The sequence below is a fragment of the Aegilops tauschii genome, chromosome 2 (genome assembly GCF_002575655.3).
Source record: "Aegilops tauschii subsp. strangulata cultivar AL8/78 chromosome 2, Aet v6.0, whole genome shotgun sequence".
In the NCBI taxonomy this organism is placed as follows: Eukaryota; Viridiplantae; Streptophyta; class Magnoliopsida; order Poales; family Poaceae; genus Aegilops; species Aegilops tauschii.
Genome location: NC_053036.3, coordinates 483209295 through 483224602, shown reverse-complemented (window position 1 = coordinate 483224602; position 15308 = coordinate 483209295). Strand labels below are relative to the sequence as shown.

General features: G+C 47.1%; 1 protein-coding gene across 2 annotated transcripts; it reads left to right on the top strand.

Moving 5' to 3' along the window:
• Window positions 1-7941: 7941 nt before the first annotated feature.
• LOC109759767 (aquaporin PIP2-5) lies at window positions 7942-10618 on the top strand. Of its 2 annotated transcripts, XM_045233190.2 has the most exons (4): window positions 7976-8784; window positions 9294-9434; window positions 9954-10040; window positions 10176-10618. In XM_045233190.2, exons 1-3 carry the CDS (start codon window positions 8170-8172, stop codon window positions 10029-10031), a joined length of 834 nt encoding a protein of 277 aa, XP_045089125.1. In that variant the 5' UTR covers window positions 7976-8169; the 3' UTR covers window positions 10032-10040; window positions 10176-10618. The 2 variants fall into 2 exon arrangements, with proteins under 2 accessions (XP_020174194.1, XP_045089125.1); XM_020318605.4 differs by lacking the exon at window positions 9954-10040 and having other exon boundaries at window positions 7942-8784.
• The last annotated feature ends 4690 nt before the right edge of the window (window positions 10619-15308 follow it).

Genomic DNA, 15308 nt, shown 5'->3' with positions numbered 1-15308 from the left:
GAGAGAAACTCTTTCTCCAGAAAGGACCCGTTCTTGGCAACGAAGATCTTTCCTTCGGATCTGAGGTAGAAGGTATACCCAATGGTTTCCTTAGGGTATCCTATGAAGACGCATTTTTTCGACTTGGGTTCGAGCTTTTCAGGTTGAAGTTTTTGACATAAGCATCGCATCCCCAAACTTTAAGAAACGACAGCTTAGGTTTCTTTCCAAACCATAATTCATATGGTGTCGTCTCAACGGATTTCGACGGAGCCCTATTTAAAGTGAATGCGGCAGTCTCTAAAGCATAACCCCAAAATGATAGCGGTAGATCGGTAAGAGACATCATAGATCGCACCATATCCAATAGAGTGCGATTACGACGTTCGGACACACCATTACGCTGAGGTGTTCCAGGCGGCGTGAGTTGTGAAACAATTCCACATTTCCTTAAGTGTGTGCCAAATTCGTGACTCAAATATTCCCCTCCACAATCTGATCGTAAGAACTTTATTTTCCTGTCACGTTGATTCTCAACCTCACTCTGAAATTCCTTGAACTTTTCAAAGGTCTCAGACTTGTGTTTCATTAAGTAGACATACCCATATCTACTCAAGTCATCAGTGAGGGTGAGAACATAACGATAGCCACCATGAGCCTCAACGCTCATTGGACCGCACACATCAGTATGTATGATTTCCAATAAGTTGGTTTCTCGCTCCATTGTTCCGGAGAACGGAGTCTTGGTCATTTTGCCCATGAGGCATGATTCGCACGTGTCAAATGATTCATAATCAAGAGATTCCAAAAGTCCATCTGCATGGAGTTTCTTCATGCGTTTGACACCAATGTGACCAAGGCGGCAGTGCCACAAGTATGTGGGACTATCATTATCAACCTTACATTTCTTGGCATTCACACTATGAACATGTGTAACATCACGTTCGAGATTCATTAAGAATAAACCATTGACCAGCGGGGCATGACCATAAAACATATCTCTCATATAAATAGAACAATCATTATTCTCGGATTTAAATGAGTAGCCATCTCGCATTAAACGAGATCCAGATACAATGTTCATTCTCAAAGCTGGCACCAAATAACAATTATTGAGGTTTAAAACTAATCCCGTAGGTAAATGTAGAGGTAGCGTGCCGACGGCGATCACATCGACCTTGGAACCATTCCCGACGCGCATCGTCACCTCGTCCTTTGCCAGTCTCCGCTTATTCCGCAGCTCCTGCTTTGAGTTACAAATATGAGCAACCGCACCGGTATCAAATACCCAAGAGCTACTACGAGCACTGGTTAGGTACACATCAATAACATGTATATCACATATACCTTTGGTATTGCCGGCCTTCTTATCCGCTAAGTACTTGGGGCAGTTCCGCTTCCAGTGACCGTTTCCCTTGCAATAAAAGCACTCAGTCTCAGGCTTGGGTCCATTCTTTGTCTTCTTCCTGGCAGCTTGCTTACCGGGCGCGGTAACTCCCTTGCCGTCTTTCTTGAAGTTCTTCTTACCCTTGCCTTTCTTGAACTTAGTGGTTTTATTCACCATCAACACTTGATGTTCCTTTTTGATCTCCACCTCCGCTGATTTCAGCATTGAATATACCTCAGGAATGGTCTTTTCCATCCCCTGCATATTGAAGTTCATCACAAAGCTCTTGTAGCTAGGTGGGAGCGACTGAAGGATTCTGTCAACGACCGCGTCATCCGGGAGATTAACTCCCAGCTGAGACAAGCGGTTGTGCAACCCAGACATTTTGAGTATGTGTTCGCTGACGGAACTATTCTCCTCCATCTTACAACTGTAGAACTTGTCGGAGCCTTCATATCTTTCGACCCGGGCATGAGCTTGGAAAACCATTTTCAGCTCTTGGAACATCTCATATGCTCCGTGCTGCTCGAAACGCTTTTGGAGCCCCGGTTCTAAGCTGTAAAGCATGCCGCACTGAACCAGGGAGTAATCATCAACACGTGTTTGCCAGGCGTTCATAACGTCTTGGTTTGCCGGGACGGGTGCTTCACCTAGCGGTGCTTCAAGGACATATGCTTTCTTGGCAGCTATGAGGATGATCCTCAAGTTCTGGACCCAGTCCGTATAGTTGCTACCATCGTCTTTCAGCTTGGTTTTCTCTAGGAACTCGTTGAAGTTGAGGTTGACATTAGCGTGGGCCATTTGATCTACAAGACATATTGTAAAGATTTTAGACTAAGTTCATGATAATTAAGTTCATCTAATAAAATTATTAATGAACTCCCACTCAGACAGACATCCCTCTAGTCATCTAAGTGATACATGATCCGAGTCAACTAGGCCGTGGCCGATCATCACGTGAGACGGACTAGTCATCATCGGTGAACATCTTCATGTTGATCGTATCTGCTATACTACTCATGTTCGACCTTTCGGTCTCTTGTGTTCCGAGGCCATGTTTGTACATGCTAGGCTCGTCAAGTCAACCTAAGTGTATTGCGTGTGTAAATCTGGCTTACACCCGTTGTATGCGAACGTTAGAACCTATCACACCCGATCATCACGTGGTGCTTCGTAACAACGAACCTTCACAACGGTGCACAGTTAGGGGAAACACTTTCTTGAAATTTTAGCGAGGGATCATCTTATTTATGCTACCGTCGTTCTAAGCAAATAAGATGTAAAACATGATAAACATCACATGCAATCAAATAGTGACATGATATGGCCAATATCATTTTGCTCCTTTTGATCTCCATCTTCGGGGCGCCATGTTCATCATCGTCACCGGCGTGACACCATGATCTCCATCATCATGATCTCCATCATCGTGTCTTCATGAAGTTGTCTCGCCAACTATTACTTCTACTACTATGGCTAACGTTTAGCAATAAAGTAAAGTAATTACATGACGTTCCAGTTGACACGCAGGTCATAAATAAATTAAGACAACTCCTATGGCTCCTGCCGGTTGTCATACTCACCGACATGCAAGTCGTGATTCCTATTACAAGAACATGATCAATCTCATACATCACATATATCATTCATCACATCCTTCTGGCCGTATCACATCACATGACACTTGCTGCAAAAACAAGTTAGACGTCCTCTAATTGTTGTTGCAATTTTTACGTGGCTGCTATAGGTTTCTAGCAAGAACGTTTCTTACCTACGCCAAAACCACAACGTGATATGCCAATTTCTATTTACCCTTCATAAGGACCCTTTTCATCGAATCCGATCCGACTAAAGTGGGAGAGACAGAAACCCGCTAGCCACCTTATGCAACTAGTGCATGTCAGTCGGTGGAACCTGTCTCATGTAAGCGTACGTGTAAGGTCGGTCCGGGCCGCTTCATCCCACGATGCCGCCGAATCAAGATAAGCCTAGTAACGGCAAGTGAATTGACAAAATCGACGCCCACAACAACTTGTGTTCTACTCGTGCATAGAAACTACGCATAGACCTAGCTCATGATGCCACTATCGGGGATCGTAGCAGAAATTAAAAAAATTCTACGCATCACCAAGATCAATCTATGGAGTAACTAGCAACGAGAGAGAGGAGAGTGCATCTTCATACCGTTGAAGATCGCGAGACGGAAGCGTTGCAAGAACGCGGATGAGGGAGTCATACACGTAGCGATTCAGATCGCGGCAGAATCCGATCCAAGCACCGAACAACGGTGCCTCCGCGTTCAACACACGTGCAGCCCGGTGACGTCTCCCGCGCCTTGATCCAGCAAGGAGGAGGGAGAGGTTGAGGAAGAAGGCTCCAACAGCAGCACGACGGTGTGGTGGTGGTGGAGTGACAGTTCTCCGGCAGGGCTTCGCCAAGCACACGCGGAGGAGGAGAGGTGTTGGGGAGGGGAGGGGCTGCGCCTTGGATGTGGTGTTGCAGCCCTCCCCTCACCCCTCTATTTACAGGGAGAAGGGGGAAGGGGGCCGGCCCCTCTAGATGAGATCTAGAGGGGGGCGGCGGCCAAGGGGGAGGGAGCTTGCCCCCCAAGCAAGGGGGGCGCCCCCCTTTAGGGTTCCCCCCAAAACCTAGGCGCATGGGCCCTAGGGGGGTTGGCGCCCAGCCCACTTAGGGCTGGTTCCCTTCCACCTACAGCCCATAAGGCCCTCCGGGGCAGGTGGACCCTCCCGGTGGACCCCCGGAACCCCTCCGGTGGTCCCGGTACAATACCGGTATACCCCCGAATATTTTCGGTGACCGTATGATGACTTCCCATATATAAATCTTCACCTCCGGACCATTCCGGAACTCCTCGTGACGTCCGGGATCTCATCCGGGACTTCGAACAACATTCGGTAATCACATACAAACCTTCCTTATAACCCTAGCGTTCGGGAATCATGCAGACATGACCGAGACACCTCTCTAGCCAATAACCAACAGCGGGATCTGGATACCCATGTTGGCTCCCACATGTTCCACGATGATCTCATCGGATGAACCATGATGTCGAGGATTCAAGCAATCCCGTATACAATTCCCTTTGTCAATCGATACGTTACTTGCCCGAGATTCGATCGTCGGTATCCCAATACCTCGTTCAATCTCGTTACCGGCAAGTCACTTTACTCGTTTCGTAATGCATGATCCCGTGACTAACTACTTAGTCACATTGAGCTCATTATGATGATGCATTACCGAGTGGGCCCAGAGATACCTCTCCGTCATACGGAGTGACAAATCCCAGTCTCGATCCGAGCCAACCCAACAGACACTTTCGGAGATACCTGTAGTGCACCTTTATAGCCACCCAATTACATTGTGACGTTTGGTACACCCAAAGCATTCCTACGGTATCCGGGAGTTGCACGATCTCATGGTCTAAGGAAATGATACTTGACATTAGAAAAAGTTTTAGCAAACGAACTACACGATCTAGTGCTATGCTTAGGATTAGGTCTTGTCCATCACATCATTCTCCTAATGATGTGATCCCGTTATCAATGACATCCAATGTCCATGGTCAGGAAACCGTAACCATCTATTGATCAACGAGCTAGTCAACTAGAGACTCACTAGGGACATGTTATGGTCTATGTGTTCACACATGTATTACGATTTCCGGATAACACAATTATAGCATGAACAATAGACAATTATCATGAACAAGGAAATATAATAATAACCATTTTATTATTGCCTCTAGGGCATATTTCCAACAGGCAAAGCCTGTGTTGTGGCACGTTCCCTTATTGTGGCGTCCGGTGGTGGCTGACACGGCAACTAAGGCGGGGTCTGGCTTCGTCCTTTTGAAAATAGTTAGTGCTACTGTGGCGGCCAATGTGGCTAGTGGCGGTGGTTCCGGGGGCCTTAGCCCAGATTTTTCCGGCATGGGAGCTAGTGCAGTGGTCCTTCGTCCTCTACCTACGACGGCGGACAGTGTGGCCAGCACAGGTTGTCAGTTGTGGGCCCTTGTCCAGATCTGGCTGCAACATGTGGAGGTGGCCCCGAGCCATAGCGGCTTCATGTCGAGGAGGCCGTTGATGTTGCGAGTGTGGGAAGTATTGGTGCTTCCCAAAGATGGTATTGATGACAATGGTGGCCAGTTGTGTCCGATGACCTGAGTGCGCTCGACCGTAGGGGTCTACGTGGTTCCCGAATTTGAGGGCGGCCATCTAACGGCTGCTCTCCATGTGAGGGACTATGGGATGGCCATTTCTATTGGTGGTGAAGCCAACAGTGCGAGCCTTCTCTCCAACGATGAGTTGGCATCGACGGTGATTGTAGCGGGTCAACCGGATTGAGGTTTGGGTGGTGAGACTACCAATGAAAGCCGATGATGACTGTGCATATGAGCATCGTCACCTTCAAAGGTGTCACAGATGCAATTCTCTCTTTCTGGCTCCGATGGCTCCAGGGGAAACCCTAGGTCCAGTTGCCTAAGACTAGACGATGACATCTCCTGTTTCGTGTACCCTCTTGGGGGGCAATGTTTGGGAGGTTTGTGTTGCAGTTGCCACACTTCCATGCCTCTGGTGTCATGATTTGGTTAGTTGAGGCCTGGAGACGGTATGTGGCGGAGAGTAGAGGCAATCCTTCATTACGGCCTCACATCATGGAGATGGTGCGTGGCGACATTGACGATGTTGTTGGCCGACCGTGTGAATTATCGGGCCGTGTTTGTTTGATGGTGCTGGTAGCAGCTTATCGCGGTCATGGCGTGGTAGCAATAGCTCGTGATGTATTGTCTAGGGCCATGGTCAGATTTACCACCGACATACACTTGCATCGGGGGCATGAGATCGTCATAGTGTCTCCAATGTGTGATTTCGGCGGTGTCATCATATTTCACCCCCTGCAATTTGCATCATACATGTGTCAATCGATATTCTTCATTCTGCGGACGACTCTTGGTGACTAGCTGCTTGTCTAGTGTGTGCACGATTTTCAATTGGCATGGGCAACATCAGGATCATGTGTGCTTGCATCATCAACTTCTTCACAAGGATAAATGTTGCTATCTTTTATTTTTCTTTTACTTTCTTCTTTGCTTAGGCATAATTTTGATTTTGTATGGCTTTGTTCATTAACGGCGTGATCATTTCATGCATATACATGGATGTTGTTTACGTACATCCTAGCGGTGCAGAGGACATATATGTGTTTTTTTTTTAAACAAGGACATATATGTGTTCGTTGTGTTTTGTATCTCATCGATGCTTCATCATGAGAAAATAAAACATTGCCATTTCCTATTAAAAACAATGCTGCATGCCTGATTGCTGCGGGTTGGTCGAATAATGGACCGCCCATTCGATCTGTTTATTTGTTTGTCCATGGAAGCGAATTCCCGCTTTGTTTTGTACCAAATCAACCTGAGTTGTTGAAAACTCGGAACACACCAAATAATTCGGCCCGAATAGGACTCAAGAGCCGCCCAGCTCATCCCATCCATTCCCCTTCAAAAATCATATACGCGTCAGTGTCACCGGTGGATTGGTCGGTCCTTCTTGTTCTTTCGCGCATGGTGCCACTGCCAGGGTAACCCATGGCCAGGGTGCGCGCACTCGCTAACCACCACCACCACGAGTCCCTCATGGGCGTCCCGTCCCGTGAATGGAAACCTGGAGAAGACGGGGGAGGCGATGGGTCATTGATGAGGCGTCCTCGCTTTCGGTTCCGTGCTGTTGCGGCCCGCCCGCCGTCATGGATGGATGGAAAGCGAGCTGAGCCGGAAGCCATACTCGTGCACGGAACAACGGGCACGCTGGAAAAGAGTGCCGCGCGCCCATCATGCGGACGGTTCGAGTCTCCCGGCATGCAAATCCGGGAGGGATATCGGGTCGCGATCCGGTCGAACCCTCGCGCATCTTCTGGAGTCTGGACCAGCCGCGTACAGCTTGTTACACACAGCCGATGCTGGCGCATCATGCAACATTTTGCTAGGATTAATCAAGGTTTCGGATAGAAACTTTGATTAGAGGGTGGTTCTTTGCGACGTGCCTGCGCATGATTAGCAACCAAACTGTTGATTAAGCAGGTGTTCGTTAGTGGAGAGCCCGGACAAATGTCAACAATGCAAAATTTGGCGCCAAGTGCTCGTAGCAAACCATGACTGCTGACTTGGTGCCTACATTTCGATTGCTACACAGCTCACTCAGCAGGCAAAGCTGACGACGTATCTGCCATCACCTTAAATCATAAAAAAAAAATAAGACCAACCCAAGAACTAATCCTGAGCCAGGACTCGAGCTCGGGTGGGCTCATAGCAACCTCAGCTGCCCAGTTAACGCATCAACGCCCCGTCCTCCATTACGTGGATTCTGTACGTGGATTCTGTACGTGCATTCACCCGTCGCCAGACGAAACTGGGCCACTAATTAAAACTACAAAGTAAGCTCCACCGTATTAGGCGCAGCCAGCAGTGAGCCATCTGCTCTGGAGTGATGCAATGATGAGGGCGGTGGGCGGCAAAGTTTATAACCTAGAAACAAGACACCAACGGGAGACGCCCTTATCTTCCACTAATAAACCCAGCCACTAAACAAAACTAGTTAATCGCAAAGGGAGCGCCCTGCGCCGGCCTTTCGCCGAGAGCCAGTAGCCGCCCGGCGCCTCGCCGCCATAAATACCAGCCCGTGCCCTCGTCGTCTCACACCACCACACAGAGCTTCAGCGCACTCGCACCTCGGGCACCACCACACACACCCACCCTAGCTTGTCGATCGGCTGAGGAGGCGGCGATGGCCAAGGACATCGAGGCGGCTCCACCCGGCGGGGGGTACGCGGCCAAGGACTACTCCGACCCGCCGCCGGCGCCGCTCTTCGACGCCGAGGAGCTGACCAAGTGGTCACTCTACCGCGCGGTCATCGCCGAGTTCGTGGCCACGCTGCTCTTCCTCTACATCACCGTGGCCACCGTCATCGGGTACAAGCACCAGGCGGACCCCGCCGGCCCCAACGCCGCCGACGCGGCCTGCAGCGGCGTCGGCATCCTGGGCATCGCCTGGGCGTTCGGCGGCATGATCTTCGTGCTCGTCTACTGCACCGCCGGTGTCTCGGGCGGACACATCAACCCGGCGGTGACCTTCGGGCTGTTCCTGGCGCGCAAGGTGTCCCTGGTGCGCGCGCTGCTCTACATCATCGCGCAGTGCCTGGGCGCCATCTGCGGCGTGGGGCTCGTCAAGGGGTTCCAGAGCGCCTTCTACGTGCGCTACGGCGGCGGCGCCAACGAGCTCAGCTCCGGCTTCTCCAAGGGCACCGGCCTCGCCGCGGAGATCATCGGCACCTTCGTGCTCGTCTACACCGTCTTCTCCGCCACCGACCCCAAGCGCAGCGCCCGTGACTCCCACGTCCCGGTAAGTTATCACCCTCCTACTCCTCAGCATGCGTCCAACTGATTTCATATTCTTTGGTCCACGAACTAGTGATCGATGCTGCATGGAAATAGCTAGGCATGATAAAAGGAGCTCTCCGGATATTCTCTACCGGTACTGAAGTAGTTCATCAGTACCCACTAGTACCACTCACTAGTTCAGTCCCTAGCTAGAGCTAGTTAATCTGATTCATTATATGCAGCAACTGGGAGGTGGCAAACCGCTCGTGATTAGCATTAGACAAGCACTTCCGATTCTAGATAGGGACATGGTGCGAAAGTCCAACATGAATTTTCGTTGATATGATTGTTTAGATTTGGTGAACCGTCCTTTTCAAGGCGGCATATCAACATATATGAAAACATTCACGTCTTCTTCCTAGCCAGCTCTCCTTTTTCTTGCATACATAATTTGTAGATGGTGTTGAATTAAGCTAGAGTTAAATCATTGAGAAGTGGCTAAATAGATGGAAGTTGTGATGAATTGTTCAGGTGCTGGCTCCTCTGCCAATCGGCTTCGCGGTGTTCATGGTGCACCTGGCCACTATCCCCATCACCGGCACCGGCATCAACCCGGCAAGGAGCTTGGGAGCTGCTGTGATCTACAACAACGAGAAGGCCTGGGATGACCACGTATGTACCGCCATTTGCCCCCATGCATGCATCTCTCTGCTAATTATTAATATTGTTCTCACAGTTACTATTTCAGTAAGCAGTGGTCACAATCACCTCGAAGACTATTAAGTAAAAATAAAAGAAAACAAAGAGAACTTGTGTGGTGTTCCTCATCCACAAGAACAGATAGAATATACTGTATATCTTATCGAACGGCGCAAGATAGCCAGGATAACTTTATTAAACCCATGCTGCACTATGTCATCCCAAATGACTGGTTCTAGATCACTTGTGTGGTATTCCTCGTCCATAAGTTCTTCTTCTTTTTCTTTTTTTGCGGGGACCTCGTCCATAAGTTCAAAAGTAGCAATCAAACCGCTGAGCAGGTCGATTATTTTGGGCAAGGACCCGGGATAAGGATCACTTAATAAACTCAAGCGATGTCACTCCCCACTGATTAGCCTTGAAGTTTTTATTTTTGCACACTCTTGTAGCTTATGTGTGACATGACATATGCAAACAAAACTAATTTTGCAGCAGTACACGCTGCCTAATCTCGTCCTGCTCCCACTCCCACCTACCATCCAACCACGCCAGAAACTTTGCTACCACTAATGTACCTGAGTAAGTTAGTCACTATCTAGTTCTACATACACATGCCCACAGTTTTTGTTGAGAGTGCAATTAGGTGGGAATTAATACTAATTCAAATTCCTCTGAGACATGTTATGCTTACATTTGTGGCCATTGTGGTTGCAGTGGATCTTCTGGGTGGGGCCATTCATCGGCGCCGCCATCGCCGCCTTGTACCACCAGTACGTACTGAGGGCCAGCGCCACCAAGTTCGGCTCGTCGGCCTCCTTCGGCAGTCGCTAGATCGACGGCCGGCCGCCGTCTCGGTGATGGTCGGAGGCACTGAACTGTAGATATATCAGAGGACAGAGGGGCCTCCAGTGTGTGCTGCTGTTCGGGTCCTGGATTCTGCTGGTCTTTGCACGCGTCTCTGTTTTCCTCAGCTCGCCGCCGCGTTTGCTGCTTGTTTTTCTCTACCGATCGAGTGTGCGTCTGTCTTCGTTAGTGTTTGCTTCCATTCCATGTACTATCTGTGAACGATGAGGATGATGTACTGTCAATCTGTCATGTATGCATCCAGGTAATTTGGGGGAAATTTGAAATGCAATGTGTACGTACGATTCGGGTTGTGAGCTGCTTGCATGTTTCGTCGAAATCACTAATTAGGGAGTACTCGTTGCAAAGAACACTCTATCTTCCCAGGTCACGACAAGTGGCGCACATGCAGCGCGTCACTTGTCGCAACCTGGGAGTTTTCCCTTTTTTTCGTAGATTTGTTTATTCAAAACGTTTTATCTCTTAAACTGTGCGTCCAAATCTCAAACCGTTTTCACCATTGGATTCCTCGCGTCGAGATCTTCAAAACTAGATCCCATATTGATAGGTTTTGACGAACTTTTTTTCACGAAAAAAACCGGACGAAAAAACCAAACCGGGAGCACGATTTTTTCCCTTTCCGAAAGAGGCACGCCCGTGCCTCTCCCGAAATCACAACCGTGCCTCTCGTGGAAGCAAAACCGTGAGTCTCGTGGAAAGAAAAAAAAACAGAAAACGCGTTTTTTCCCTTTCCGAAAGAGGCACGCCCGTGACTCTCGCGAAAGCACAACCGTGCCTCTGGCAAAAGCAAAACCGTAACTCTCGCGAAAGAAAAAAAACAGAAAACGCGTATTTTTTCCCTTTCCGAGAGGCACGGCCGTGACTCTCGCAAAAGCACAACCGTGCCTCTCGCGAAAGCAAAACCGTGACTCTCGCGAAAGAAAAAAAAAACAGAAAACGAGTTTTCTTTTTCCCTTTCCAAGAGGCACGGCCGTGACTCTCACGAAAGCACAACCGTGCCTCTCGCGAAAGTAAAACCGTGACTCTCGCGAAAGAAAAAAAATAGAAAACGCGTTTTTTTCGTTTTTGAAAGGCACGGCCGTGACTCTCGCTAAAGCACAACCGTGCCTCTCGCAAAAAAACGTGACTTTTCATGAAAGAAAAAAAAGTAAACGCGTTTTTTCGCGCAAAAAGATTTTTTTGTTTCAAAAAATAATTTTTGGTCGAAATGCTAAGGAAGACCGGGGAAAAACCAAAACGTCGAAAAAATGGGGAAAAAGCCGAAAATGCGTGCGGAAAAATAGAAAAAAACAAAATCTGGAGGGAGCGTCCAGAGCGTGACACGTGGCGAATGGCTGAGAGCGCGCCAAGTGGCGCTGATCGTTGCGAGGCTCCCGAAGGAGCGCTCGTTAACTAGTTGCTCCCATGTTTCGTACTCGTCCCTATACCAGCAAATCTGATCAGATCTGTACGGTCCACGGGGGGGAGCTCCTATGCAGCACTGCAGGCGCCAGCTCCTCTAGGTGGCGCTCACAGCCGCCTGCTCGTGGGCCGGCCCACGTGGCGAGCGCTCGATCGCTTCATCGATCGCCACGCCTGGTCGCTCGCTCGAGCGTTGTTTCACCTGTTGCTAAAAAAGAGCGTTATTTCACCTCCGTTGAATTTAAAAAACAAAATAATAATAATATTTCACAAAAATGAAAAATTCGAGAAATAATAAATGTTTATGAATTTGAAAAGATTCATCGAGTTTCAAACAAGTTCATCGAATTTGGAAGAAAACTCCTCGAATTTGAATAAAGTTCATTGAATTTAAAAAGAGTTCATCGATTCTAAAAAAAGTTCATTGAATTTGAAAAAAAACATCGGTTTTGAAAACAAGTTCAGAAATCTAGAAAAAAAATCATGAATTTTGAAAAAGGTTCATCGGATTTGAAAACAGTTCATCAATTTTTTTAAAAATCATTGGATTTTGTTTTTTTCATCTATTTTTATCTATTATCCAATAATCACCTAAAACCCCTCAAAAAAATCACCTAAAGCAGCATGGCTCAATTTCATCATTTTAAATATGGAGTTGCTTACCACACACCATGTGGTGCCTTTATGGTCGTTGATTAATAAAGCTCAGGTGTCTTCACTCCAAAAACTCCAATAGTTCATCAAAAAAATTCCCAAAGGGTCTAAGGCCAAATATGAAGCATCGTATGTCCTTACAAATACGTTCATTAAGAAAAATAACATTATATTCAAATCTTGGGGTGCCAAGTCTTCTTCCTCTTGCATATCGACGGCACATCGTGAGCATAACTCGATGCCGCATGTCGGCCTTTGTCTCAACGTGGCAAACTTTTTTAAAACCTAGGTATTTGTGGAAGCAGCGGTCTAGAAGTCATTGATGCAAACCAGGAGGTGCCAGCAACCACAATCTACGAAGAAAATTACCGCCCGGAGGAGAAAACGTCGACAAGGGCCCGTAGAAACTCTGAAGACCATGAAGGGCAACCGAATCTAAACGGATCCACCGGAAACCTAAACCGACCAGATCCCGAAAGGCCCGCCGAAAACATGGCTCCACACGCCCCTCCTCCGGAGATAAGCATGCCAACGGAATGGGGAAATAGCGGGCAGAACATTATTCCTACACTGAAACAGTTTCACTGTCTCACCGCCCCAAAACAAACTCGAAGACTTCCTAACGTAAACCTAAAAAAACACCAATGCCGTTGCACGTCAGGTATGTGACTGATGTCGAGCTCGCCACTGTCGAGGACCATGCACTGACTTTCTCTTCTCCGGTAACCTTGCCAGGCCGGGGCGCCGTTGAAGATCGATGCACTAGATCACTAAGACTGTCGTCGAGCACCACCTGACGAAGACCGCAACTCCAGCACACATCTCCTTCGCCTTCAACTCCTCCATGAGTAGGCCACTAGGAGGCAGCAACACATGGAGTAGATGGGACAACGGCTTGGGTTTTGGTTGTCCACCTGAACCTCTCACAAAACGATCTCTGCCCCGCTTAATTCATCAATTAACTCATAAACTAACTAAATGATCATGTGTTGCCACAGAAATACAAAGTACTTTAAAACACAATAAGTAAAACAATTTTGTTTAATGCGACCTAGAGTATCAACATAGTAGATCTAGGAAAAGGCAACCACCATGCGTCTTTGATGTACAAAGTTTTCGGTGGAGCAAGCGGGGTCATTATTATAAAAGGCATTCTCCTCCCAATTAGCGTGAGAAATCCAAAACCGATCTATTGAGTCGTAATCTAAAGGATGCACACGTACGAATATAATCCCATAAAACGAGCACCAATACCCGAAAGTACCTTGTGTTGTTTGAAGAGTTACTGAGAAGTAGTATTTGCAAGTGCCACCATCACCCTTATCACCATGAAAAAAATGGAGGACAACTAAAATAAAACTTATCTCACACAAAGAAGTATCGTAAAAAAAAGGAAAAGTTGCCCCATTTTAAGGATTCCAACTAGTAGCCCAGGTTCCCCACCTCTCCTAAAGTTGTTGCGCCCCCCCCCCCCCCCCCTCCTTCTCGGATAGAGGAAAGTTGAGGACATTATCATCTTTCGACTAGGATCACACAAGGGGGTGTAAGTGGGAAAGCATAGTCTGATCGACACAATATATGACTTGGTAAAAGCAACTCTAGCAGATTCCCAGAAAAGAGCGTTCCGAAAATGATCTTAGTGGAGCCCCTAAAAATCATCTTTTCAGGGAGCGGTCATTTGACAATTCCTAGTAATTTAGAGCATATATTGCATTATCTTACATTTATCTCCTCTTCATGCATATGAACTTCATTTAACTCCATTTTTACATGTAAAAATTCAAACTTGTATGTTTCTACAACACATAATTGAACAACTTTTCAAATTCATAATTTTGAGATTTTCAAATTCAAATATACCATAAGCTCCAAAATGTACTAGATAATCTAAATAAAAATGATGAAACGTCACAAAACTGTTGCACATGTTACTATCACGTATGCATATATGTTCAACAAGGTTATCGTGGAGATACTCATCTAATGACATGTCTTCTATCCTTCAGTTGATCTCAAGAAATTTGTGGTGTCAGTTAGTAACTTTCTCATGGATCACAGTTGTTCCCACAAAACCTTGCATTATGGATTCTATTGTTACCTTGAGGGTTTGATATTGTTTCGAAAAAGATCCATCAAGCGAAATAGTTGGCATCTTAGTATCCCACATTATAGTCATGACCATCGACTTTGTAGTTGTATGGTGGAGTTTCCACTGCAACCACCCTTGCAAATAGATGATATATTTACAATACATTGGTCTAGTTGCTTGAGCTAGGCATCCCAAAGGAGAAAGTCTAAATCGATATATCTTTGGATGAAACCGCTTTTGAGTATGATGGTTGGATCATGTCAATGACTAATGAATTGCCATATTCTGTTGCGGGTAACTCTTCAATTTCCCGTGCATATACCCGATGGATCCAAGCATCCCAGGGAACCCTCTTGCTTCACTCATCGTCGACGTCTCTCAAGTACTCACATCTCGACCCTTGACTCACAATATTATGCTTTTTCCCACTCTTGTGCTTATTTTTTTATAACATTCAGCAACCGCAAACTGAGGCTAAGAATATCACTAATTGAAATGTCACTAGAAGATTTATAAAAAAATAAATACAATATTATATCCTCATCATGAGCTGATGTCCTAGCCGTCCAATTTCCTCCCGTCACAGTCCCACCAAACCTGGTCATATGGGTCGGCACACCCAAAGGCCTGGCAACCCAGATAAAAAACCCAGCCCGACACGAAACAGTTGCAGGCAGGAAATTGTTGCGTTTCGGTCTAAAAAGCTAAGGAAAATACAAAAAAACTTTAAAAAACTAAAAAATTAAGGGGGAAAAAACTAAAATGGTCGTGTCGTCTGGCCTTAAGGCTTGGCTTCGAAGATCGGCCTTGTTCCATGGCCAGGCGAAGGTCGGCCGGTC